General features: G+C 52.0%; 1 protein-coding gene across 2 annotated transcripts; it reads left to right on the top strand.

The window, feature by feature from the left end:
- Positions 1 to 245: 245 nt before the first annotated feature.
- On the top strand, positions 246 to 25377 carry MPP3 (MAGUK p55 scaffold protein 3). 2 transcript variants are annotated; one of them, XM_059670312.1, is made up of 18 exons: positions 246 to 362; positions 556 to 674; positions 896 to 973; positions 2241 to 2321; positions 2541 to 2678; positions 5804 to 5885; positions 6859 to 6944; positions 8864 to 8938; positions 12325 to 12521; positions 14464 to 14528; positions 15717 to 15737; positions 16314 to 16355; positions 17674 to 17838; positions 17941 to 18021; positions 20347 to 20440; positions 20633 to 20741; positions 22349 to 22471; positions 24939 to 25377. In XM_059670312.1, the coding sequence occupies exons 1-18, from the start codon at positions 257 to 259 to the stop codon at positions 25113 to 25115; spliced, it is 1839 nt and encodes a 612-aa protein (XP_059526295.1). In that variant the 5' UTR covers positions 246 to 256; the 3' UTR covers positions 25116 to 25377. The 2 variants fall into 2 exon arrangements, with proteins under 2 accessions (XP_059526295.1, XP_059526296.1); XM_059670313.1 differs by lacking the exon at positions 2241 to 2321.

The following is a 25377-nucleotide window of genomic DNA, read 5'->3' as shown; positions in this document are numbered from 1 at the left end:
CAGGGGCCATGCGCGACTGAATTCCTCTACGCCTCTGTGAGCAATAGTATTAGTGTTCGTTCCTCGGGGCCTGGTGCAGATTAAGACAAATGTCAGATGAGGTCACCCAGCACCGCGCTGGGCACACTGCAGGCCTCAGCAGACCGCAGCGGGCTCCCCGCTCTGCAAAAAGTGAGCAGGGCTGTTTGTTCCCGCCCCCTCTGTCCCCACATTGGCCACAGACAGACACAGTAGATGTGTCATCACTGTTTGTTGAATGAATATGCTTGATGGAGCTTCCCCCGCCTCCTCCTCTTCCTCCAGGATCCAGGCAGGCGGGGAGCTGACCAGCACAGACATGCCGGTGCTGTCCGAGGACTCCGGTGAGTGCGCCACACCCCGAAGATAAGAAGGAAGGAAAGCAGGCTGCTGTCAGCTGGCTCTCAGGAATGTGAGCCTGGGAGGGAATGTTGACAGGACAGGCTGATGTGTGGTTTGAGGGCCCACTGGGGGTCTCCCTGGGGGTCTCCGTGGACCGCTGTGTTTGCTGTACTCTGTTTTCCTTCACTCTGGCAGGCTTGCATGAAACCCTGGCGCTGCTGACCTCTCAACTCAGACCTGACTCCAACCACAAGGAAGAGATGGGCTTCCTGAAGGATGTGTTCAGTGAAAAGAGCCTCAGTTACTTAATGAAGGTAAAGCCCCCTTTCATCCCGTCCTGTGAGGGTTTCTGGAGGTCACCCTGGCCTCCCCGCTGCCCCAGGAAGGCCTTCAGGAGCCCCTATGCGGGGCCTTCTCTTAGCTGCCCTGTGGGTGACCCAGTTTGCAGCCCGACAGCCGGACGGCCGGGTGGTGTCCAGGGTAAAGCTAGGCAGCTGGCCTGGGAGGCCCCAGCCGGAAATCGCTGTCTTCGCAGATTCACGAGAAGCTTCGCTATTACGAGAGGCAAAGTCCAACCCCTGTTCTGCACGGCGCCGTGGCCCTCGCCGAGGATGTAAGCCCCAAGTTTCTCCTTCTGGTGTCAGCCTCTCCCCACCCGTAGTGCTCTGTGTTCTTGCCTCATCACCATTGCTTAGCCATGCGCCTGGGGAGCCGCAAAGTGAAGTGTCTCCTTCCCCCCTCCTCCTCCTCCCCCTCTCCTCCTCCGCCTCCTCCCCCTCCCCCCTCTCCCTCCCCCTCCCCCTCCCTCTCCTCCTCCTTCTCCTCCTCCTCCTCCTCCTCCTCCTCCTCTTCCCTGGGCCTCCTAACAGGCAGGGAGGAACTCGTGAGCCTTGGACTGGGCTTGGGAACATGGTGACATGATGACGCCCACTTACTGTGTGTTCCCGAGAAAGTCTGCTTCCCCAGCTGTGAAATGAGAGCATTTGGATCAGATCGGCAGCTCCAAGCTGTTGAGGACGGGCAATAGGAACAGGTCAAACAAGACTGGTGTCTGGAGAGGCCCAATGTGAAGTCCTGGGGGCAGGGACTCGCCGCCCATCCCCGCTTCCTGGCTCAGGCTTCTCGTTGTTTAAGGAAGGCGTCCTAATTTCCTGTGGGCCTGTCCTCTGTGTTGCATGATTTGGGAAAGCTGTCCCTGTTGCTGACTAAGTCCAGCTCCTGGATAAACTCACGTAACCCCCGGAGATGGCCTGCTGGGGGGAGGCCGCCGCCTGTGGGCGCACCTCCCTCTCCTTTCTCCTCCGTGGGATGTGGTGATGAGCAACATGGCAGGTTGCTAGGCTCCCAGGCACAGCCCTGCCTTCCCTACTAGCTCTGCAACCTTACCCAAGTCACGCAACCTCTCTGAGCCCCAATTTCCTCAATTATAAAAGAATGTAGTGATGAGGGCACAGATAATGGAGCCAGGTAAGCCCAGGTTCAAGTCCTGGCTGTGCCACTTCCGAGCTTTCTGACCTTGGGCAAGATATTTAATCTTTCATTTAATTCTCATCTGTAAAATGGCAAAACAATAGTGCCCGCTACATCTAGTTCATCGTGAGCGCTGAGTGAGAAGGCCCACGTAGAGCAACTGACACCCGGGAAGGGCTTCATAAGTTAGTGCCCGTTAGGTTTACCCTGCGAAGCTGCTCAAGCTCTTCTGATCCCCGGTGTGAGTTCCCTGGGAGCATCGGTCCTGGGTGGCCGAGGGTCCCATGTGCCCCTGGGTGCTGTAGCAGCGGCTGGGAGGGCTCTTGGGTCTGGGTCCAGGGAGCAGGGTTTTCCCTGGGGACTCCCAGCAGGCGTGAAGCACCCACAGCCACCGTCTCATTGCCCTACAGGTGATGGAGGAGCTGCAGGCCACCTCCGTGCACAGCGACGAGAGGGAGCTGCTCCAGCTGCTGTCCACCCCCCACCTCAGGGTAGTCATGTTGCGGTCCCTGTGTCTCCTGAGCATTCAGTCGTGAAACTGAGGAAAGGGGGCTCATCAGTGAGGGATCCTAAGTACCAGTGTCTGGGGTGGTTGTCTGGCATGAAATCCGAGACCCCCCCCCCCACCCCGACCACTGCCTGGCCAAGGCCCCCTGCCTGACCCCTGGGAGCTCTGGGCCAGCCTTTCATTTCTCATGCTTTCCTGACAGGCCATGCTCATGGTGCATGATACGGTTGCTCAGAAGAATTTCGACCCTGTTCTCCCCCCTCTGCCTGACAATATCGATGAGGACTTTGATGAAGAATCAGTGAAGATTGTCCGCCTGGTAAAGAACAAGGAACCCCTGGTATGTGGCACCCCAGCCCCGCCCCCTTTCCCTGTTCCACCCAGAAAACTGGGAAGGGACCCTCTTGGAGTCTTTGGAGTGAGTGACAGCAGCGTTGTCCAGGCTCTCGCTGGTCCCTGCAACGCTTCTGTGCGCAGGGAACCCCTTTCTTTGGGTGGATACAGCCTCCCTCCACGGTGGCCAAGCTCCTTTGTGCAGTAAATAACCTGCACGACTGTACGGGGCAGCTCTGAGCATCGTGCTCTGAACTGGCAAACCACCGTCCAAGGGCCAAAGCCAGATTTTGTCAATAAAGTTTTATTGGCACACGGCCATCCTGTTCCTTTCCGTATTGTCTACAGCTGCCTTTACATTGCAACGGCAGAGTGAAGTAGCTGCACAGGAGGTATGCGGCCCCCGTGGCCTAAAACACTTACATTTGGCTCTTTCCAAACCGGTTGCCAGGCCCTGCTCTGAATCCCGAGGAAGCCCAGGCAGCAGCTATTCTTCTCCCCAGCTGACAGACGGTTATCATGCTGGTCCTGGTTCAGCATTGATTACTGGGCAAAGGGACGGGGTTGTTTATTAGAAGGAGGGAAGTAGGGGAAGTCCAGAGAATTGAGTGCTTGCCCGGAAGAACAGCGCTGCCGGCACCCTCTATAGCCAACTTTCACCAGATGACCTCAGATGACCCCCTGCTGCAAACAGAGCGAGGTCTCTCCTCTGCCTCTGCTTCCCCTCTTTCCAAACGGAGCAGTCACCCACCAACTGGGCAGGCACCTCGTGCACCCTTCTGTGTGCCAGGCACCCTGTTGGGTGCAGGCAGTTCAGAGATGATTAAGACCTGGGAGTTCACAGGAGGTGGTGACTGGGGGCTTCCTGGAAGGGGTGATGCCTGTGCTGAATTCCAAAAAGAGTGAGCAGGAATTTTCTAGGAGGAAAAGGGAGAGGGCATGCCACAAAGTAGACTGCACGAGCAAAGCCACGGGAAGGTAAATGGCCTGGAATACTCAGGCCATGGGAGCTGCCTGGTGTGGACATAGAATGCCAAGTTTGAGGTACGGAGCGACAGGGGTGAGGCCAGATCAGTGGCAGATCATAAAAGAACCTGCTTGTCCACGCAGAGTTACTTAGCTTGACCTTGAAGGTGGGGGGAGCCATGGAAAGGTTTTAAGGAAGAAATAGCATGGCCAGATGTGCAGTGCAGAAAGATCATGCTGGCTACCCAGTGGAAAGCAATCTGGAGAGTGAGGCCCGAAGCAGAAAACCAATTTGAAAGTGGGGGCCAGACCCATGAGGTTCAGAAATGGGGCTTGACCTAGACCCGTGGGAATAGGGAAGAGAAATCCAAGAAATAGTTCAGAAACAAAATGGTTGTCACGTTGTGCCTGCCACTGTTTGGGCAGGAGTCTGGGGAGGCACCTGGGATAATGCCCAGGTGTCCTGCTTGCACGACTGTGTGGTGTTGGGGCCGTAATTCTGGGGAGGAAATAAGAAGGAGCTTAGGCCCCACTGAATTCAAGAGGCCTGTGCGACTGGAACTGGGGGTGTCCAGGAGGTGGAAGGATTATGTGTCCAGAGATAACAGACTTGGCAGCCCCCAGCCTGCAGGAGGGGTTAAAATCACACCTGAGAGGTCGACACCTCCTGGGTGAAGAGTTTACAAAGTGAGACATGAAGAGGGCCGGGCCAGGTCCCAGCCCTGTAGTCAGCATTTCAAAGGCAGATAGAGGAGGGCTCAGCAAAGGAGATGACTTGTCCTTGGGGAGAGAGGTATCGCCAGGGCCCAGGCTGAGACCGAATTCCAGAGGGAGGGTGAGCACCAGAGTCAGGCAGGAGGCTGATCCGAGGAGAGCAGGCTGAGGGCTGCAGCTGGCGGGCCATCAGGTGCTTTTGCTGTTGCATCTGAGGTTGCAGGGCTGCGTGACTCTGAGGGCAGGAAGCAGAGAGAGCAGATGCACCCTGTTTCTTTAAGAAGCTTGTTCCAAAGGAATGGAGACTGGCTCCTGCTGGATGGGGCTGCAGGCTTTTTATGATGGGAGAGACGTGATAATATTTTCAGGTCCAGGAGAGAAGGGGCATTGAGGATGTAAGAGAGGGAGGGAGGGCAGAGGGACCAGCCTAGACAGGAGGAGCCCCTCCGCTAAGACGGGGAAGGAGGGAGGGGTGGACACATGCTGGGAAGCATGAAGGTCTAGGGGGCAAGAAGCCACAGGGTCCTCAGCTAATGGCCTCTCTTTCCAGCAGCATTTATCTTGTGTACTTCAAATAGATGACACAAACAAAGTTAATAAGTGCACAAAGTGTCTGCAGTTACAGCCTGTGATAAATGGCTAGCATTTATTGAGCACTTACTGTGTGCTAAGTGCCCTGGATGTTTTACCTAATGTAATCCTTGCACAACCCCGTGAGTTAAATGTTCCCCCACACCCCAGAGGAAATAGAATCAGAGAGGATAAGGGGCTTCCTTGCTAAGGCCGCATGCTTTTAGTAAATGCCAGCGTGGATTCAAACCCAGGGCTGTCCAACTCCGGAGCTCAGCTCTTGGCCTGACTGCCACCCTGCCCTGCCGCTCACTGTCCAGCCTTGTGTGACGCAGGAAACTGAGGGCTTGTTAGACTTTTCTCATCCTAGATCACCTCTCTTCTGTGCTTCATGGACCGAGTCCTGGTCCCAAAACCCTGGTTGGGGCATAATTGATTCCCTTCGGCAACAGAAGGCCCTGTGATTGGTTAGACGAGGCAGGCTGAGAATTTGCTGGCACATACTCTCCTCATTATTAAATGTCTTTGCAAGAGGCAGTGGCTGTGATATGATAGAGAAAGCTCTGGATTCAGCATCACAAAAAGCTTTCCTCCGTCTCGGCTGGGTGACCTTGCGGATGCGTCCCTTCCCTGAGCCCCAGTTCCTCGTGTCCAAAATGAGATGGGCGCTGTGTTACGGTGCTTTGTTTAAACTGTGAAGTGCTGTGCTACACTAATGGGAGATGTCAGTTTTACTGCATCCTCAGCATTGGAAAGGTCCCCTCTGACCTGCCCCCTGAGATGACAGAGGGAGGGGTGGGGAGGCTCTGGGGGGTCCAGAGTATTGGAATTGGAGGTTTGTGGGTGCTTCTGAGGAGCCTGCCTGCTCTGTCTCCGATGCAGGGCGCCACCATCCGACGGGATGAGCACTCAGGGGCTGTCGTGGTGGCCAGGATCATGCGAGGGGGCGCAGCAGACCGGAGTGGTGAGTGGCATCAATGCCCACCTGGCCAAGGCGATGGCCTTCATCCCCCGGCCTTCCCCCTTTGGCCACGGGTCTCATCTTCCCCTCCTCTGTGGTCACCTGTTTGGGAGGTACTGGGAGTGGGGGAGTGGGGCTGGAATTCTCTTTCACCAGCCTGGTAGAAATTTGAATTGCTTGAAAAATCTCTCAGACATGGAGAGATGAGGGGATCAGGACTCCTGCATGCAGCATGGGCTTGGTGGGTAATTTCTAACTTGGGGGCAGGGACACCCTTCCCCCCCACCGAGTTGCACTATTGCGGAAGGGAGGGTGTTCATGTCCCAGATGTGTTTGGGTGGGAAAGAAGTTGCAAATCACTGTGTGAGGAAGAACTCCTGAGTCGGAGGCAAACCTCCTGGTGTGGGGAGCATTATCCCCACATCTGGGGATCATGGTGTGGAGGCTCCCAGACCAGAGCTTCTCAAATGTGAGCAAGCACACGACCCCCCTCTCCCCCAGCATCTTGTTAAAAGGCGATTCTGATTCAACAGGTCTTAGGTGGGCCCCAGATTCTGCACCCTGCCCGCCTCCTGGGTGGTGCTAACACTGCTGGGCCAGCGTCCACTTTCAGTAGCAAATAGGGCCCAATACCCGGAGAGGCTTGTCATGACAGCGGAGGCCAGGATGGTGAAGAGTTAATGCAATTTTTAAAGAAGCAGAGGTTACAGCAGAAAGAACACAGTCTTTCTACATCAAAATGACTGTGTTTGAACACTGGCTCCACTACTGAGCAGTGTGGCCTGAGGCAAGCTGCATACTTTTTCTGGATCTCAGCTGCCAACTTGTAAACTGGAGGTTTCACCGGGTGGTCGTGGGGCTGTGATGCCGAGTGAGGCAGCCAGCACGCAGTAGGGACTCCGTTCGTCCCGGTCCCAGCGGTGCCCAGAGCTTCGAGCCCCTTTCCTGTGCTAACGGCCGCCCCCGTGTCTCCTAGGCCTGGTCCACGTTGGGGATGAGCTCCGGGAAGTGAACGGGATCACAGTCCTGCACAAGCGGCCCGACGAGATCAGCCAGATTCTGGTCCGTGCTGCACGTGGTGCTTCGGGGACCAAAGCCGGGTGCTTCCAGAGCCAGGGCGGATCTGGCTCGGTCTCCCTGTTTTCATGGGAGGGCCGCAGGCAAAGTGGCCTTACAGTGCTCCCGGGTGCGGGTGGGGGACAGGAGGAGTTGAACTTCCAGTCCAGCGGTTCTCAACCTGTGGGTCGCGACCCTTTGGGGGTCGAACGACCCTTTCACAGGGGTCGCCTAAGACCATCGGAAAACACATATATAATTGCATATTGTTTTTGTGATTAATCACTATGTTTTAATTATGTTCAATTTGCAACCATGAAAATATATCCTGCATATCAGATATTTACATTACGATTCATAGCAGTAGCAAAATTACAGTTATGAAGTAGCAACGAAAATAACTTTATGGTTGGGGGTCACCACAACATGAGGAACTGTACTAAAGGGTCGCGGCATTAGGAAGGTTGAGAACCACTGCTCTAGTCCATCTGCCTCTCGCAGACCCTCTCTTCAGTCATTCCCCTGACCTCTAGCTCCCTTTCCTGAGGACCCTTCTGGGAGACCCCCTTCAAAAGGGTCCCCTCTTCTAAAGGACCAAGGAATATGGACTTAGAGGTTGAAGCACAGGGAGGACCCAAGCAAGGGATTTGGGATCAGACAGTCCTGGGTTTGAATCCTGCCTCCGCCACTTCCTAGTGGTGCAACCTTGGGCAAGTCACCCAGTCATTCTGAGTTTTGATTTCCTCTCCTGGAAAGCAAGGACAGGGATGGTTTCTCATCCCATGTGTGGTGATCATTTGGATGTAAACATCTGGAAAAGGATACAGCATTTCACATCTGTGCTGGGATGTAAACACCCTCCAGAGTCCATTCTGGGAGTTCAAGCCAAAACTGAAATTGTAAAGAGCCCCAGTCATAGTTCTGTCCTCTGTATCCTCAGCATCCTCCCCCGGCACGACACTTCTTGCTAACTTTAAAAAAAAAAAAAATTGATGTTTTTTTAAAATGTATTTTTATTGATTTCAGAGAGGCAGGGAGAGGGAAAGAGAGATAGAAACATCAATGATGAGAGAGAAGCATTGATCGGCTGCCTCCTGCCCACCCCACACTGGAGATTGAGCCTGCAACCCAGGCATGTGCCCTGACCGGGAATTGAACCCTGACCTCCTGGTTCATAGGTTGACGCTCACCACTGTGCCACCCCGGGTGGGCAGCTAACTTCTTATGGTTTGGGGGCAGAAGCAGGCTGAGATGTGAAGGAAGAGAGAAGGCTGGCTCTTTAAGGCTGCAGGCAGCCCCTTCAGTCTTCCGGTCTTACAGCCTTTCCCTGGTTCTGGGCACCGACCTGCTTGTGTTCCAGGGCGATGCAGGGCCAGGGAGACCAGTGAGAGGTGCTCTCATGGGCTGACAGCTTCTTCCTCACGGGCCCCCCACGTGGGGGTGCAAGGTCTCTGTCAGGCAGAGGGAAGGGGAACCCCTGGGAAGACAGGCGTGGCCTGGCATCGGAGACCCCACTGGGGAAGATGGAAGCAAAGAGGAAAGCACTGATTGGGAACCAGCCCCAAATGAGGCAGGAAAGAGGAAAAGGAAACTGGCCCAGGTTATTAAAAATAACCCAAGAGGAAGGAGAGAGGGCAGCCCTGGGGGGCACGAGAGGTCAGGAGGGATGCAGAGCTGGATTCAGTGTATGCATTGTCCTCGGGGTCTCATTTAAAATCTTATGCCCCTTTGTCTGAAATGCAGGTATTGGCTTCTGAGTTTCGCTTTGTTAACTCAACCGGTGCCACCATAGAAGGGTGGGGCCCAGGGGGGGCAGTGAGTCTGACTTGCCTCTGAACGTGAGTTTTCAGACCTGGGAAGTGAGATGTGAACTCATGAAGGGCTAGGCCTGGGGGATGATGAGCCTGTGCTCTCTCTCCTTTCAGGCTCAGTCCCAGGGATCCATCACCCTGAAAATCATCCCAGCCACCCAGGAGGAGGACCGCTTAAAGGAGAGCAAGGTATGGGGGGAGGGGGGGCGCGGAGCTGGAGGGCCGGGGAGGGCTCCAGCCCAGCCTTTGAGACGGTCATTCGGGATAGATTGTACATCTGGTCCTCGGAACATGTGCTCAGTAGATTGCCATCCTGTCACAAAGTGATTCATTTATTTGTGCCCTGCCTGTCGGTAGACCAGATTCGACCTAGCTTACTAAAACATTTTAATTGGAATAGAAAATTGGGGCCATAAAGAGGAGGAGAAGGTACCCAATGTGCTGGCTTTGGGACCAATTAAGTAACTGCCATTTATTTCGCCGTGTAGCCTACCTTTGTGGGGCACCTCGGCTGTGCCAGGTGCTCTGCCAGATGCTGGCGACAGGGTTGATTAGGAGCTTTGAGGCTTCATAGTTCAGGGGGAGGCCGGGGAGCAAGCCTTTTATTGCCACGTGACAAGCGCTATGGAAAGATTCTATACGGGGTTACAGGCGCCGTGGAAGGTGTCGCACGGGAGGCACGAGGGAGTGAGGCTTGAGGGTGAGATGAGTAGGTCCCTGGTGAAGAAGAGGTGGAGGGAAGTTCAGGCAGAGGGGTCTGCATAGACAGAAGCTCAAAGTAATGGAGAGGAGTATGTACTGGGGTGGGGTCTGGGAGTGAAGTGGGGGAGGTGGGTTAGGGCTGTCTTCTGAATTACCTTAAGGCTTGTGTTTTTGTTTTGTGGTTTTAAAAATATATTTTTATTGATTTCAGAGGGGAAGGGAAAGGGAGAGAGATAGAGACATCAATGTTGAGAGAGAATCATTGATCAGCTACCTCCTGCACACACCCTACTGGGGATCGAGCCCGCAAGCCAGGCATGTGCCCTGACCCGGAACTGAACTGCGAACTCCTGGTTCATAGGTTGGCGCTCAACCATCTGAACCATACCAGCCGGGCTGTGGTGTGTGTGTGTGTGTGTGTGTGTGTGTGTGTGTGTGTGTGTGTGTGTTTTAAGGGGAGTGATGCAACCATGTTTGTGTTTTAGAAAGCTCCCCGAGGTAGGCACATGGAGGAGGGTGGAGCAGGTGGAGACTGGAGGCAGGGAGACCTGGTTGCAGGCTGTTGTCAAAGCCCAGTGGAGAGGGGGCTGAGACCTGAGCTTAGGGTGGTGGTAGAGAGGACAGATGAGGGCATTAATTAATTTCAAAAACATTTGGATCTGAACTACCCTTGCAGCCAAGGCAGAAATAACATAATGAATTGCATGCTTTTCTTTCCTTTTCTTTTAAATATATTTTTATTGATATCAGATAGGATGGGAGAGGGAAAGAGAGAGAGAAATATCAATGAGAGAGAATCATTGATTGGCTGCCTCCTGCACACCCCCTACTGGAAATCGAGCCCACAACCCAGGCATGTGCCCTTGACCGGAATCGAACCTGGGACCCTTCAGTCCTCAGGCTGACGCTCTATCCACTGAGCCACACCAGCTAGGGCAATTGCATGCTTTTCATCGGTGGAAGGAAGGGAGCATGCCAATGTTTCAAGAAAGCTGATTCCCAGCCCCGCCTCCCAGTACTAAGTGCAAGAAAGAGGGTCATTCCAGCACCTGGCACAGAATAGATGTCAATAAATATCTTGATGAATGGGATTAACAATGGACATTGTGTTTGATGTCAGGTTTTTTTGTGTGTGTGTGTTTTTTTTTTAAACAAACGAAGAAATAAGGTGTTTGTGGCTAGTTTCTTATTTGCACTCTTCCATTGCATCCCAGGGCAGCCATATACGGGCTCTCACCTGATGGAAGGCGGTTCTTTCTGGAATGAGTTAATGTGGTCTCCAGATGCAGCTGCTGAAGCTTTTCACTTGATACAGGGCGAGAACCTGGTTTTCCAGTCCCTTAGCTCATCCTTCCTAAGTATTTCTTCTTGAGCCAGAAGCTTGATCTGGGCTGGCCATTGAGGATTATACTCTTCTGAGTGTTTGGGACCCTGGTGACACCGGTGGCTTGATGAGGGTATCTGTCCTCGCAATACCTGGCCAGAAGGTTCTTACTGTGGGCTACTAGCTGAATCCTTTCTGGAGGGCATAAAAGGATATGGTTTGAATCTGTCTAAGGCAGCGATTTTCAATCAGTGTGCTGCCAGAATTTTTTACTTTATTTTTATTTTTTTGCTGACAGAATTTTTACAACATGCAATACCTGACTATTTAGTCAGGGGCACTGACCTCTTTTCCCTTAGATTGTCAACTAAAAATATGACAACAGCCAACACAACAATAGCCATCCAGTGTTAATGAATCAAAATTATACCTATTTTGTTTTTCAGATTGGCCAAAAATAAAATATTTTTTGTGTATGCCACAAAATTTTAGTACTTAGTTTATGTGTGCCCTGAGATGAAAAAGGTTGAGAATCACTGCCCTAAGGAAGCCCTCTGGCCTTTTTTTTTTTTTTTTTTTAATATTTTCTTTTTCTTTTTTTTTAAAATATATTTTATTGATTTTTTACAGAGAGGAAGGGAGAGAGATAGAGAGGGTTAGAAACATCGATGAGAGAGAAACATCGATCAGCTGCCTCCTGCACATCTCCTACTGCGGATGTGCCCGCAACCCAGGTACATGCCCTTGACTGGAATCGAACCTGGGACCTTTCAGTCCACAGGCCGACGCTCTATCCACTGAGCAAAACCGGTTTCGGCCTTTTTTTTTTTTTTTTTTTTTGGTCTATTTGCTGTTAAGTAATTGGGCCCAAATAGAAATAAATAAACCCATGCCACTGAATTATAGAAGAGAACTGGGAAGTGTGACAAAATGCTGTGTCTCCCCACCATCCTCTCTGGAGGGGGTGACTTCAGGGTAAAGGGGAGAGTTGGGGGTTAGCCAAACGTGTGACAGATGAGTCAGGATTGAACTGTAAAAAATGTGGGTGTCAAGTACCCACTGAGAAATGATGGTGAGGAGTCAGTAGCAGTAGTTTTATTGGGATTTGTGTTCTTACCAAAACATCTAGATCACTTATTTAACAGATGGCTGCTGCCTTCATTAGGGGCAGTTAGCATATCAGAAATCACATTTGAATGACGGATTGTGCTTGCCTTTACCTTTTGTCCCCAGGACTAATTGTGGCATTGTGTATGCTGAGCACAGCAGATCAGGTAATTAAGGAAACGTTTAGGTTGGAGAAAGATATTCAGACATGGGGCCCATCTGTTAATTTTCTGATTCTTGAAGGATTTCCTGACTCTAATATCCAAAATGGTTGAAGAACAATAAGGAAATATGTGCAGTATGTTTCTGATTAGCTATCTATTCTCAAGGCTGCTTATGCTTCCTAATGGTGAACGGTAATTGTCATTTGACTTTCAACGTGGCATAGACATGTCCATGTCTCCACGATGAAGGGTCGCCTCACCCAGCCCATCCCCTGCAGGTGTTCATGCGGGCCCTCTTCCACTACAACCCGCGGGAGGACCGGGCCATTCCCTGCCAGGAGGCAGGCCTGCCCTTCCAGCGCAGGCAGGTCCTGGAGGTGGTGAGCCAGGATGACCCTACGTGGTGGCAGGCCAAGCGAGTGGGGGACACCAACCTTCGAGCTGGCCTGATTCCCTCCAAGCAGTTCCAGGAAAGGTGGGTCTGGAGGTGTTGCAAGGGGGTGGTTCTGGAGTGGCAGAGGAATGGGTACATGGCAAACCCACGAATCTCTGCACCACAGCCAGAGGGACACACTGTGTGTTGTTCCCTGAGGTAAGTACCAATTGTACTTGTGTTTGTCCTTCTTGACCCATAACCAGTGGCGATGACTGAGATTTAAAGAAATACAGTAGGTCCTTGGGTTATGTTGGAGATATGTTCCTATGGTGCGACATAACGCAATTTTCGCCGTCAGTCAGAACTCACCTACATAAGCACCTACGTCACTCACAGGGAGCACATACACAGCAGTAATGAAGTGAAACAGTAAAAAAAAATTTGGAAGAAAGATAACAATTCCTGACCTTTACTTGTGGTAAATAAATAATAAAAAACGTAAAGCACTCATGTACATACGTCGAAATGACAGAACTTTGTTTTTAATAAATAAATGGGAGATGGCAATATAACCACGGAACAACGTTATGTCGAATTCGAAGTAACCCAAGGACTGTCTGTATATGGAAATCTCTGTTATTAATGTATATTGCATGATACATTCTTAGAGAAAGTTGACAAATAAACTATAAAAATAAGGAAGAAGAGAACAAGGAAAAGAAAACTACCCAAAGTCTCACCACCATCTAAACTACATAATTATTTCCTTTTGTGTTTTTTACATGAGTGTTTTGAGATCTTGGTTTTTTTTTTTTTGTTTTTTTTTTAGCTATACATTTTGACGCCAGCATTTTCCACATATTGCCTATTAGTTATTGTGTGAGTGTAGTGGCTACGCACTAGTTCATCAGGAGCTACACCATTCATTCACAGGCAGCATGAATGGATTTGTTGTGAATGGAGCTGGCCTGTGCTGGGCATCCTGTGGGCTGCTGTGAACCCTGCTTTCTGCCCTGGAGGAGCTTACAGTTTAGCTGGAAAGCTACCCCTTCCCCACCTTTCAGTCTTCTCCCGTGTTTCACAGCTACAAGCCTGCAATTGTTATCTTGCTCGTAGACTATCCCTCACATTTCAAATTATTTCCCTAGGATAGATTTCCAGAAGTGCAAGTTCTGGGTCAGAGGGGCTGGCAGTTAAGACGGCATCGGCCTCGCCTGAGGTTTGAAGTCCTACAGACCTCGCTCATGCGTTTCAGTGGTCCCCGGCCAGGGCGGCGGCGGCCCCTGAGGGCCTGTGGGAAGTGCAGGTTCCTGGGCCCTGCCCCAGACCTGCTGGGTCGGAAGGTCCGGGGTGGGCTCTGCGCTCTTTGTTCTCACCGAGGTTCCAGGCGATTCTGAGGTGCTGCAGCTTGGGAACCTGCTCTCTTTCCTCAGGGGAGCCTCAGACCCATCGGCATCTTTGGCTTCACAGGTCTTGGGGCGGCGGGGGCGGGGGGGGGGGGAGGCTCTTTAGCTGCATTCAGATGTGGACATTGAAACACCTCCGAGAGCCCTGGCGTTTTCTCAGTCAGAGGTGAGACCTTGGCAGCTGCCTCTCCACTGACAACCCGGCTGGATGATGTGTCTGGCTGAGGTCTCCGGTGGGAGAAGGCGTTAAGTCAGGGTCACGTTCACCCTCAGCCTCTCCTGAGAGTCCTGCTATTTTCCAGCTTCCTCGGGAATGGAGGCCAGGAGAGAGGAGAGGGGGCCTCCCTTTCTTGAGAATCGGTCGTGGGACAGTAACAACCAATTGCTGACCTGGGCACTGGGCTGTGTGACCGTTAGGGCTGGGCAGGCGTCTTCCAGAGCCGAGACTCCGCGTCTTTCCCGTGAACCAGTGCGTGTCCCTCTTCCCTGGAACTCGGTGCGATGCCGGAGGCCCTCAGGCTGCCAGGCTGTGCCCACCTGTAGGATCCAGCATCAGTTTCTCCAAGTTTTCTGTAAGACCCCCCGGACTGGTTCCGTGGCCCAGCTCATGGGCCTGTCCATCTCCTTGTCCATAGGCGCCTAAGCTACCGGAGAGCCACGGGCACCCTGCCGAGCCCCCAGAGCCTCAAGAAGCCCCCCTGTGAGTAGATTGGCAGGGATGGTACTTAAGGGAGGGGCCGGGGTTAGGACTTGGGGGCTTGGTGCCAAGAAGAAGCAGGCGCTGGGCAGGAGGCAGCACCAAGGGCCTTCTCTGACCTCCCAGCCTCCAGAGGAAGGAGGGGGCGGGGGAGAGGGGTGAGGAGAGGAAATGGGGGTTAAGTTGGGGGTGCTATTCCCTGGAGAGGAGCTCATGGATGACATTAGGGGGCAAATTAGCACCTCTCCCAAAATTGTGTGCAAGTGTGTGTGTGTGTGTGTGTGTGTGTGTGTGTGTGTGTGTGTGTGTGTCTGGCTGTTGGTCTGTGTCTGGGAGAAGGTCCACAGCTTTCATTAGATGCCCAAGGGGCACACTGGTCCTGTCCGTTTAGGAACCTTGGATTTGGGGAGACAGCTCTGGAGATCCTGTGCTTCTGTGTTAGGGATCAGATTTGGCAAATAAAAACCAAGATGGTCAATTAATTTTGAATTTCATATAAACAACAAGTCATTTCTTTGCATAAAGACACTTGTCCCAAATACTGCATGGGCTATACTTCTACTAAATGCCGATTCCTTGTTTTTCTGAAATTCAAAGTTAGCCCAGTGTTTTGTATTTTTTCTGCCAACTCCACTCTGTGTAGCACTTTACCTTTTAGGAAACACATCCACCTACCTTCTTCCTTGTAATCGTCACAACAGCCTGTGAAGCGTGGGCTCAGAGCACCTCCTTTTCCAAGAGGGGAAAACAGAGGCTCCTGAGGCCAAGGAAGTGGGACGAGGGGGGCCTGTGATCAGGGGCCCAGGGAGGACCTGGAGAGGACGCTTGCCCACTGCGGGCTCCTAGACTAGAGCAAGCTGCTCCCCTGGCTTGGCGGCTGCTGCCCATGCCCACTCCTCTACACGTGCTCTCCATCAAAGGGCTGCTGAATAAATTGGCCTTGAGGCTGCTTACGCCAGCGATGAGCTGGCTTTCTTTGAGCTGCTAATGAGACACACACAGGAAGACTAATTAGAGCAAGTCCTGGTTTAATAATGCAGCCCAGCTCGGATCACAGGTTTGCCCGAGGAGAGAAAGGGGGCACAGATGGAGGGCTCCTCAGGCACACGAGGCCATGGCTGTCTCGCGGCCGCAGGGCCTCCTGTTCCCCTCCGCTAACGCTGTTCCATCTGTCTTTTGTGCAAACCGCAGATGATCAGCCTTGTGACCAAGGTAGGCCTGGCATTTGTCCCCTGTGTGCATGGACAAGGCCCCTTTTCTGTGGAATGTCTGGGCGCGGAGGGGCTTGTTCCTCTCCCCCCTGCCCCCCCTAACTCTGGGGTGGCTGTGCCCTCCTGCTCTTTGCCCACCTCTCCCTGCTCTGCCAGCTGGTCCAGCCTGCTCCTTGAGGCTGCAGAGCTGGCGGGGACAGGGCTCAGCCTTCCCAGGACGCTGGCTGGGCTGATTGTAACTGGCTGGGTAGGAGGCACGAGACAGGAGCGGGGCAGGGCTAGTGAACCTTCCCTCCTTATTCACAGGGATCCTGACTCAGGGACTGGGATGGGGTCTGCTGGCCCGGAACCTGCTAGGGCCTGGAAAAGTTACTTGAGGAATAAGCATGGAGAACTGAGCTAAACAGAAGAACTTGTTTTTCTTTGGGGGGGGGGGGGGCAGGACATGGGATTTCTCCTGAGCTCCCCTGAGACACAATCCCAGAGGGCTCTTCCTGACCATCCAGGGGCCGGCACCTCTGGGCTTGGGTCTGTGCCCAGAATGGCTCACTGGACTCCTTCTCTGTTTGATTCGCAGAGACCTGTGACTGTGAGGGGTACCTCAAAGGGCATTATGTGGGTAAGTAGCAGAGAGATCCTGGGACAAATGTCTTCCCCCAACATCTTCTTCCGCACCATGCACAGCCCACCACAGGCTCCCGGGGCAGGGAGAGGCAGAAGCAAAGCCATCTGAGTGCCCAGCTGGGGCCTGTGGGACCCACATTCCCCTCCATCTGTCAGCAGAGGAGGGACTGGCCTGCCCAGGCCTTGCCCGCCACCTCAACGTTCACCAGCTGCTGACAGCTGAGCCCTGACACGGACCCTCCATTAATACTGATTGTGTTAGTCTTGTGATCTCAACTGCAGTTTATTCAGTGGTTACGCCACCACCGTACCATGAAGGGGCCTCTTACTAGTTTCCCAAGCACCTTCACTTCTTGCATTTTGGTCAGTCTTTTGAGAGACCTGAGAGGCAGGCAAAGAGTTTTTCTAACTTTCGATTGGGAAGTAATTTCAAACTTACTGACAGGTTGTAAGAATTGTATAAAGAACTTCTGCACCCAGATTCACCAGTTGGTTTCTGCCACGTTTGCTGTATCATTTCTGTTTTCTACATATATGCATCATCTCCTGAGTCGTGGGAGAGTTCGCCACAGACAGCTTGTCCCTTCACCCTTAAATACCTCGGCATGTGGTCCCTAAGGACAAGGACCTTCTCTTATATAACCCAGGGCAATGATCCCACTCTGGGAGTTTAACATGCACACACTTCTATTATATGCGTGTTTATATATAATACCGTTTATATTAAAATGTTGCCGATTGTCCCAACAACATTCTTTGCAGCGGTTCTCAACCTATGGGTCGCGACCCCTTTGGCGGTCGAACGACCCTTTCACAGGGGTCGCCTAAGACCATCCTGCATATCAGATATTTACATGACGATTCATAACAGTAGCAACCTTACAGTTATGAAGTAGCAACGAAAATAATTTTCTGGTTGGGCCACAACATGAGGAACTGTATTTGAAGGGCCAGAAGGTTGAGAGCCACTGCTTTAGAGCATTTTCCCCTGACCCGGGACCCAATCCACACACTGCATTTGTAGATTTATATTTCCGTTTCACAAATAAGGAAACTGAGGCTCGGAGAGGTGATGACCTACTCAAGGTCAGTCACATGCCAAGTAAAACAGGGACCTGGGACCCTACTTTTGGATGCCGGGTGGTCACCCTTTCACCATGTTACTGTGTGTCTTGATCAACCCCTTTCTGTACCTGGAGGCGGTTGGGAGAGGCCAGTGGGGCTCAGACCCACCTCCAGGTTAGGCCAGGTGGGAAGAGTTTAGTGGGAGGTCCTGGAACAAATGTCAGGTGCCCCCTGCCCTTCCCCGAAAGCTGGTCTTCGAAGGAGCTTCCGGCTGGGCCGCAGGGAGAGACTGGGAAGCCCGCAAGAAGGAAAGACGCCTGCAGGAACGGAGCCTCTGGAGCTGCTGACCTATGAGGAGGTGACCAGGTACCAGCACCAACCCAGTAAGCGGCCCCGCCTGGTGGTTCTGATCGGTAGGTGATGCTGCCTCCCCAGGGCGTGGGCTGGTTTCCTCCCTGGACGAGCGGGGAGGGAGCTCCGCAGGGTCTCTGGTCAGCCTTCCCTTCATTTCCCAGGGTCTCTGGGAGCCCGGCTGCACGAGCTGAAGCAGAAGGTGGTGGCAGAGAGCCCCCAGCACTTTGGTGTTGCTGTTCCACGTAAGAGGGCTGATGGGGGGGAGGGGGAGGGGAGGGCCCTACACGTGAATATTTCAGGGGCCTGACTCCCTGTATCCATCCTCATCCTTATTTGGGGTCTGAGGGACTGCCAAGCACCGCCTGCTATGAGCAGATCATGGGACCTGGGCGTGATGGGAATGGCCCACGAGGACCCGCTGAGGCAGAAGCTGGAGGACAGTAGAATTGTATGCATGTTAAACTCCCAGAATCGAATTGGCTTGGTTCCCGCCTGGGATGGGAGGTAAGCCTAGAGCACACTGCAGGCAAAATAGCAACCTCAAGCGAACACCAAGGGGGCTCCCGCCTCCTTTTCCAAATGGCGCTGGCTGCTGTGGCCCCTGCTGTCTGCTGGGTAAGCGAGCAGGGCGGGGAAGCCAGAGAGCCAGCGAGCAGCATGGCCTGGGCTCTCCCTTGTAGCTGGATCTGGCCCATCAGGGTGGCTCCTGGGTCTAGAGGCAGGCAGGGATGCCGAAATCCAATAGGCAGATTGGATGTGATGAGGAAGAGGAGAATGAAGAGTGCTAGGACCTACACCAGGAGCTCTTCTGTGACTAACTTGGTCAGCCTTCCTAGTGCCCCTGAGACGAGGGATTATTATCATCCCATACTACAGAGGAAGACACTGAGGCTCAGAGGGGTTAAGTAACTTGCCCAACATCACACTGTTGGTAAATAGTGGAGCCAAGATTCAAACCCAGGCAGCCTGCTCCAGGCGCATTCTTAACCAGGCCGCATGACAGCCTGCCTCTCCCTGCCCTTTCCGTCCTGTGGGCCTCTGTCCATCCCTTGGTCTCCGCAGGATACAGTGTTGGCACCTGGTGGCCGCCAAGGGGGGATGCTGTGGTGGTGGTGATGGGACTTTTTCAGAATGTTCTGAGGAAGGGCCGCTACAAAGTCCCTGGGCCTTGGGACCCATAGCCCCGTCTGTGGGTTGTCAGAATTGCCTCACAGAGCCCAACCTGAAATGGCAGGGGTGGGGATGGGGATGGGGGGTGGGGTTGGGAGGCCATTCTGGCAACACATCGTAATGGACCTGGTAGGTTTCAGGGAGCCACGGATGGACGGAAACAGGACATGTGGAACTTGCTCACACATCGGTCCTTTGAAACCCTCAGACCCACCCCTTGGGGGAAGGGTACCTGGATGGTCAGGCCTACCTGCTTCCAGGTACTCCACAGAAAGGTGACTCTCCCCCTGGCGTTTAGGAGCTGGGGAGTTAGTGAAGGCTTCCTAGAGGCAGTGACCTTTATGCTGGGTTTTGAAGAGTAAATAGGAGTTTTCCTGGCAGAGAAGAAAGGCAGAATTCTCTCTGCAGAGGGAACAACACGTGCAGTGCAAGGGGTGAAGGTGTGACAGGCGGAGCCGTGTCGGGGGCTGGGGAAGCTGGTGTGGATGATGTCGGGGAGATAAAGCTGAGTCGGAGGCTGGGCAGATCACAAGGGTCCCCTATGCTCATCTAAGGTCTTTAGACGTAATCAGTGGGTGAATAAACATTCAGAGCAAGGGAATGGCATGGTCAGAAAAGCGACCCCAGCGGCTCTGCCAGAGGTTGGCCAAAGGCACCACATCTAGAATGCAGAGCATCTCCCTGGTGCCTCCCCCCTTTTCTCTTGGGATGCGCAGGAAACGCTATGTGTTGCCTCACGTGTGCTCTTGTGCTGGGGCGGACCCGTTTCGCCCCAGGAGTGTGCATCTCAATCCTGTTACGGAAATCCAGCGGAAACTCTGTGTGCTATGAAATTGTGTGAGAAGCGACATCTCCTCCGTAAAGGGACGGTCTGCATGTCCCCTTTCTCTCAAAATGAGAAATACTTGAGTCAAGGATTGAAAGCAGACCGTAAGGTTACCTATGTCTGTGCCTCCTCTGCTCTCAAAAAGCAATTAGGACGAGGGGCTCACGAAAGGCTAGGCCTGAGGATCGTCCCCGTGGTTCCTTGGAAGCCACAGCATCAAGGAGGCAGTTTGGCCGCGTGCTCAGGGCCCACATTGGCAGGAGACAGAGTTCAGACCTTGGCTCTGCTACCGGCCGCCTCTGGGCCGGTGCATGGTGCTTCACCTCTCTGCATGTCTCCGTGTCCTTTCCTGCAAGATGGGAGGCCTCTTGCCTCCATCAGGGTGTGTGTGAACCAGCGGTGCGCCTGGAAAGGGCCCTGTGCCTGACACGGAGACGCTGGCTGGATGGAAGACGTTGCTTTATGTACAAAGCATCAGTGAACTCCGAATGAGGGCACAGGCTCCCTGCTGTTCGCACTCCCTGTCATGTGACATCTCCTTGTGCAGCTTGCCTTGTTCTTTCTTTAAAAGATACCACCAGACCCCGGAAGAGCCATGAGAAGGAGGGGGTGGAGTATCACTTTGTCTCTAAGCAAGCATTCGAGGCCGGCATACATCACAACAGGTACGTCTGCTGGGTGGGCCAGCTGGCCCTGGGTGCGGGTCTTCGCATCTGCCCTGTGTTCCACTTGACCCCCAGGAGGGCTTCCAGGGAAGGCGGAGGAGGGGAGAGAATCGTGGTGGAAGTCCGTTCATGTTTCTGTGCCAATTTGGGCGAGCTCGGGAACCGCAGGCCTTTTCCCCTTTGGTGTTTTAGGTTCCTGGAGCATGGGGAATATAAGGAAAATCTCTACGGGACCAGCCTGGATGCCATTCACGCTGTGATGGCCAAAAACAAAGTTTGTTTGGTGGACGTAGAGCCGGACGTGAGTTCCTGGGCCAGTTGGGCATGTTTTATTCGTGGAATTTATAAACTAGAGGGTTGTACATTTTACAGCATATCTGACCTCAGTTTAAGGGAGTTTTATTAGTCTAGAGCCGGGGTTCTCAAACTACGGCCCGCGGGCCACATGCAAATACAAATATTGTATTTGTTCCCGTTTTGTTTTTTTACTTCAAAATAAGATATGTGCAGTGTGCATAGGAATTTGTTCATAGTTTTTTTTTTAAACTATAGTCCGGCCCTCCAATGGTCTGAGGGACAGTGAACTGGCCCCCTGTTTAAAAAGTTTGAGGACCCCTGGCCTAGAGCACTGGGTATTAAAATTTCTTGGGGTCACCCTTTGAGAAGCTAATGAAAGCTTTGCATCCCAAAATATGCACCTCTATACACCAAAACTGCATTAACATTGTAGGGAGCCATGGACCCCTTGGCAGCCAGAGACCCGGGATAGGACTCTGCATGGAGTAAGTCATGCAGTCGAGGGCGGCGCCGACTGGCCCGTTGTGATGGGACAGGAAATTAGATGTCAGTGCCCAGCTGGAGGCTGGGACTCAGCTCTTTGCATCAGCGTACCTCCTCCCTGAACAGGACAAGTGAAGTCAGCGGCGTGGGAACCACCGAGGGAGGTGGCCGGGAGAACAGTTTGAAAGGGGAAAGGGGGAGACACGTCCCTGTGAAGTGCTTCAAAAACCCTTTCAGTCTTGCACACCCTGCCTGCTGTATACTCGACAGGGGCTGACCCATCTTTTTCACCTTGTCTTTGAGAAACACTTCTAAGCTTTGACCTCAACCTGGAGATTTTTTTATTCCTCTATAGAAATAGCACTCTGGTTTTGATATAAGCTATAGGCTTTATTTTATAGAAGTTTGCTTGAAACAAATTCCAAAAAGCACATTATATATAAGGAAAACCCTCCCTAATTTGGAGTTACTGGGAGTTGGCAGTCAAAATTTCAGGATTTTATTTGGAAAGTGATTTTTATTGTTTTGGCTGCAAATTGTACATATAGCAGTTTAATGCCAGTGTTTCCAGACAGAGGCCCTTAAGATACAATGCACTAGTAGGACGTTTGCATATTGAAAACCTCCTAGAGTCTTCACAATTTGTTTCAAGTTCTTAGTCTCTTCATTTGCTTAGCAAACCTTTTCTTTGACTATCAGTAGGAGGTCTGGGCGATAGCACACATTCCGAATTGGCGTAGTCCAAGTTGATGACTAAATAGGTACACAGTGAGTCCTGCTGGCCCACCCGTCAGGCCTGGGCAGGTAGGGAAGGGCATAAGGAGGTTAGTTCGAGCTCGTGGGGTCAGCGCCAAAGAGATGACAACTCTGGGAGCAGAGGCTTCGGAACCTCCCATCTCAGCAAGTGGGCCTCCAGGCCTCCAGTCGAGTCCACAGTCAACGTGGAGAGTGAGGAAATGAGCAGAAGAGGAGAATGCCCAGCTGCAGTTCATTGTCATATGACCGTATAGTCGGAACCTTTACCATTGAGGTCCTGTGGTGAAGCACACCCTTATGGAGCATTTGAAAATTATGTTTCACAGTAAAATATTTTCAAAGTATATAATATTCCTGAACTTGTCTTCACAGGCACTAAGACAACTGAGGACCTCAGAGTTCAAGCCCTATATTATATTTGTGAAGCCTGCAATTCAGGAAAAAAGGAAGATGCCACCCATGTCCCCGGCTTGTGAGGACATAGCAGCCCCACTTGTAAGTTTAAAATTGGTCATTTCTTTCATAATTTTTTAAAAATATGTTTTTATTGATTTTAGAGAGGAAGGGGGAGAGAGATAAAACATCAATGATGAGGGAATCATTGATTGGCTGCCTCCTGCACGCCCCCTACTGGGGACCCATGCATGTGCCCTTGACTGGAATCAAACCCAGGACCCTTCAGTCCACAGGCCAACACTCTAACCACTGAGCCAAACCAGCGAAGGCTAAAATTGGTCATTTCTTTTCTAAAGGCCCAACAGGGCCTGCTACCATTATATATAAGGGTGCTCGTACCTCCTGCCAAAGGCCATCTTTCCATTTTGCCTGTTGGTCAGAGTTCCTTGGTCAGTGACCAGACGGCCCAGGTGGGGCAGCCGGAGCTGCCTCCCAGTTTAGACAGGGGCGACTTTGTCTGGCTTCCCCACCCGCCCTCCCTGAGAATAGGTACCTGAATGCCACAAACCACACAAATCTGTTGAACTAAGCCAGACCCAAGTAGTTTTAATTGACACTTTCATTGAAACCCAGTCCAGACCCAGTAAGCTAATCCAACATGGGGCCACTGGCAGCATGAGCGGAGCCTTGCCCACCTGCTGGCTGTTCAGGTCTGTGACTCTTGCTGAAGCTGCAGGTGGTTGGACGGTCCACCTTTGCAGGCCAGGAAAAGGATGCAGGGGATTTGTGGCTGCAAAACAAATGTCACACATTTCACTCCACTAGAGATTTGAGTTCTTTCAAGATGCGAATATTCCTTAGGAAGGTCGAGGTACTTATGGCAAAAATATTCCTTCTGCCATTTCTCAAATAGCTAAATGCTTCCAGGGTGAGCAGCGAGGGGCCTGGAAGAGGGGAAACTCCGGCAGCAACAGACAGACAGGCTACAGGCTGTGTGTATAGAGGGAGGGAGAAGTGGGGTTGAAGATCCAGGGGTGGCACTGGGTCACGGTGGTGCGCCTTTGAGTACCAGAGGGGCCCTGCAAGATCCAGTATGGAACTGGGAAGCTTCTCCAAATTTCATCTAGCTTTTTCCCTCCTGGGGGAAAGGAGGAGGAGGAATGATCTGAGTCTTCTCTTAGGTCTCAGCCGTCTTAGCAGGTAAGAACTGTTCCCTCGCCCTTTAGAACATAACTTCCGAAACTACGGGCGCTCTCCCTGAAGCAGGAATCAGGTTTTGATTGGTGACAGAGAGAAGAGGAGGAGGGACTTTTTTTTGGAAGGTGGGTCTCTTTGGGGGAGGACAGCTCACCCCGCTCCATGGCAGCATCCAAACACTGAGCCCCTAAAAGCAGAGGAGAGAAGGCAACGCGGGACTGGAAAGAGATAGGAGGTGGGCGAATGCCGAAGACAAATTTTGTTTTGCAATTTGACTTAGAGTGGATCTGCCCCTTTCTTCCCCAACCCAAACTCAAGTTAGTCAACTCTCTGCTTTAAATTCTATTTGTTAGAGGTTTCTTGAATGCAGAAGCAAACATTGTGTGAGTTTGGTAAGGCGGGATCATTGGCTATCTATACCTTAGTGTGAGGTGTCAGGAAAATAATCTGATTAAAGGAGGCAGGTACCCTAAGGAAATGGGGAATTTGGCCAGTGTTGTCCCAGCACTTTCTTAACTCTACTTTGTGTCTTGTGTTTGGCCCTGGTATAAGGAAATGAAAAGGAAAATTGAGTTCTACAGCATGAACTTAGGAGTCTTCAGAGGGCATTAGAGTTCCTTATTCGACTTCGTTCCCCTCCCTCCCCCACTGGTTTCAGAATTGCTTTTAAATATATGTATATGTATATGTATATGTATATGTATACGTATATGTATATGTATATGTATATTTCAAAGAGGGAGGGAGAGAGAGATGGAAACATCAACAATGAGAGGGAATTGTTGATCGGCTGCCTCCTGCACGCCCCACACTGGGGATCGAACCCACAACCCCGAGCATATGCCCTGACTGGGAATCAAACCACAAGCCCCTGGTTCATAGGTTGATGCTCAACCACGGAGCCACGCCGGCAGGGCCAGAAATGCTTCTTTATTGTTATTATTTATAGGTCTTTCCTGTAATTATTTAACCAAATTGCCATGCATCACAATAGTAGCACTTCTTTGGAAATACCTTGGGACAGGAAATGTGATATTGACACAGATACAGAATCAGCATCCGCTCCCCCCCCCCCCCCCGCCCCTGCCAAGAACTTCATATCATGGCTTGCAGTTAACAGGTCCTGAGTAGATATTTTGTGAATGACTGACTGAACAGTGAATGATTTTGTCAACTGCCCATTCACTTTCTTGGATGTTTGCTAGGATATTTTCACTCCACTCTGTTCTTTGTGTACACAGTTGGTTATTCATGGACCATCATCATCAGTCATCACTTCACTTGGGACATTGCCCAAGACACAAGGTGTAGGTTTCCTGTTTGAGGGGAGAACCACCCTGTTGCTCCATAACTGCCCCTTTCCTTGCAGGATGAGGAGCAGCGAGAGATGTCCGCCTCCGCCGCCTTCATAGACCAGCATTACGGGCACCTGGTGGACGCTGTGCTGGTGAGGGAGGATCTCCAGAGCGCGTACAGCCAGCTCAGAGCTCTCTTAGAGAACCTGAGCAAGGACGCTCACTGGGTTCCCATTAGTTGGGTCAGGTAACTATATCCTAGAACAGCCCCATTGGAGGGGACCTGGAAGACCACCTAGTCCAGCCATGTTACCATCAAGGAATCCCAGGTGTGGAGAGGGGCAGAATTTTCCATGAACGCCATCAACCAGAAGAGCATATGTGGGAAGTCCCGTTCATTGGGTTTTATCTGTTGTTTTCCACTATACCCCCCTGGAGCAGAAACCGTGAGTTGAAAGGGGGCATAGCACACAAGAACACATTTCCTTCATTAAAGTGTCACAGGCAAGTTGA

Source organism: Myotis daubentonii, chromosome 16 (assembly GCF_963259705.1).
Source record: "Myotis daubentonii chromosome 16, mMyoDau2.1, whole genome shotgun sequence".
In the NCBI taxonomy this organism is placed as follows: Eukaryota; Metazoa; Chordata; class Mammalia; order Chiroptera; family Vespertilionidae; genus Myotis; species Myotis daubentonii.
Note: the sequence above shows the minus strand (reverse complement) of the source record. Positions and strands in the feature narration are given on the sequence as shown.

What these genes read in the sequence shown, in the direction of transcription:
- MPP3 (XM_059670312.1), top strand. Translation starts at nt 257, where the DNA reads ATGAATATGCTTGATGGAGCTTCCCCCGCCTCCTCCTCTTCCTCCAGG. An exon ending in GCCTCAGTTACTTAATGAAG is followed by an intron (nt 675 to 895) that starts GTAAAGCCCCCT and finishes CTGTCTTCGCAG; the next exon opens with ATTCACGAGAAGCTTCGCTA. An exon ending in GAGCCTCAAGAAGCCCCCCT is followed by an intron (nt 14,529 to 15,716) that starts GTGAGTAGATTG and finishes TGCAAACCGCAG; the next exon opens with ATGATCAGCCTTGTGACCAA.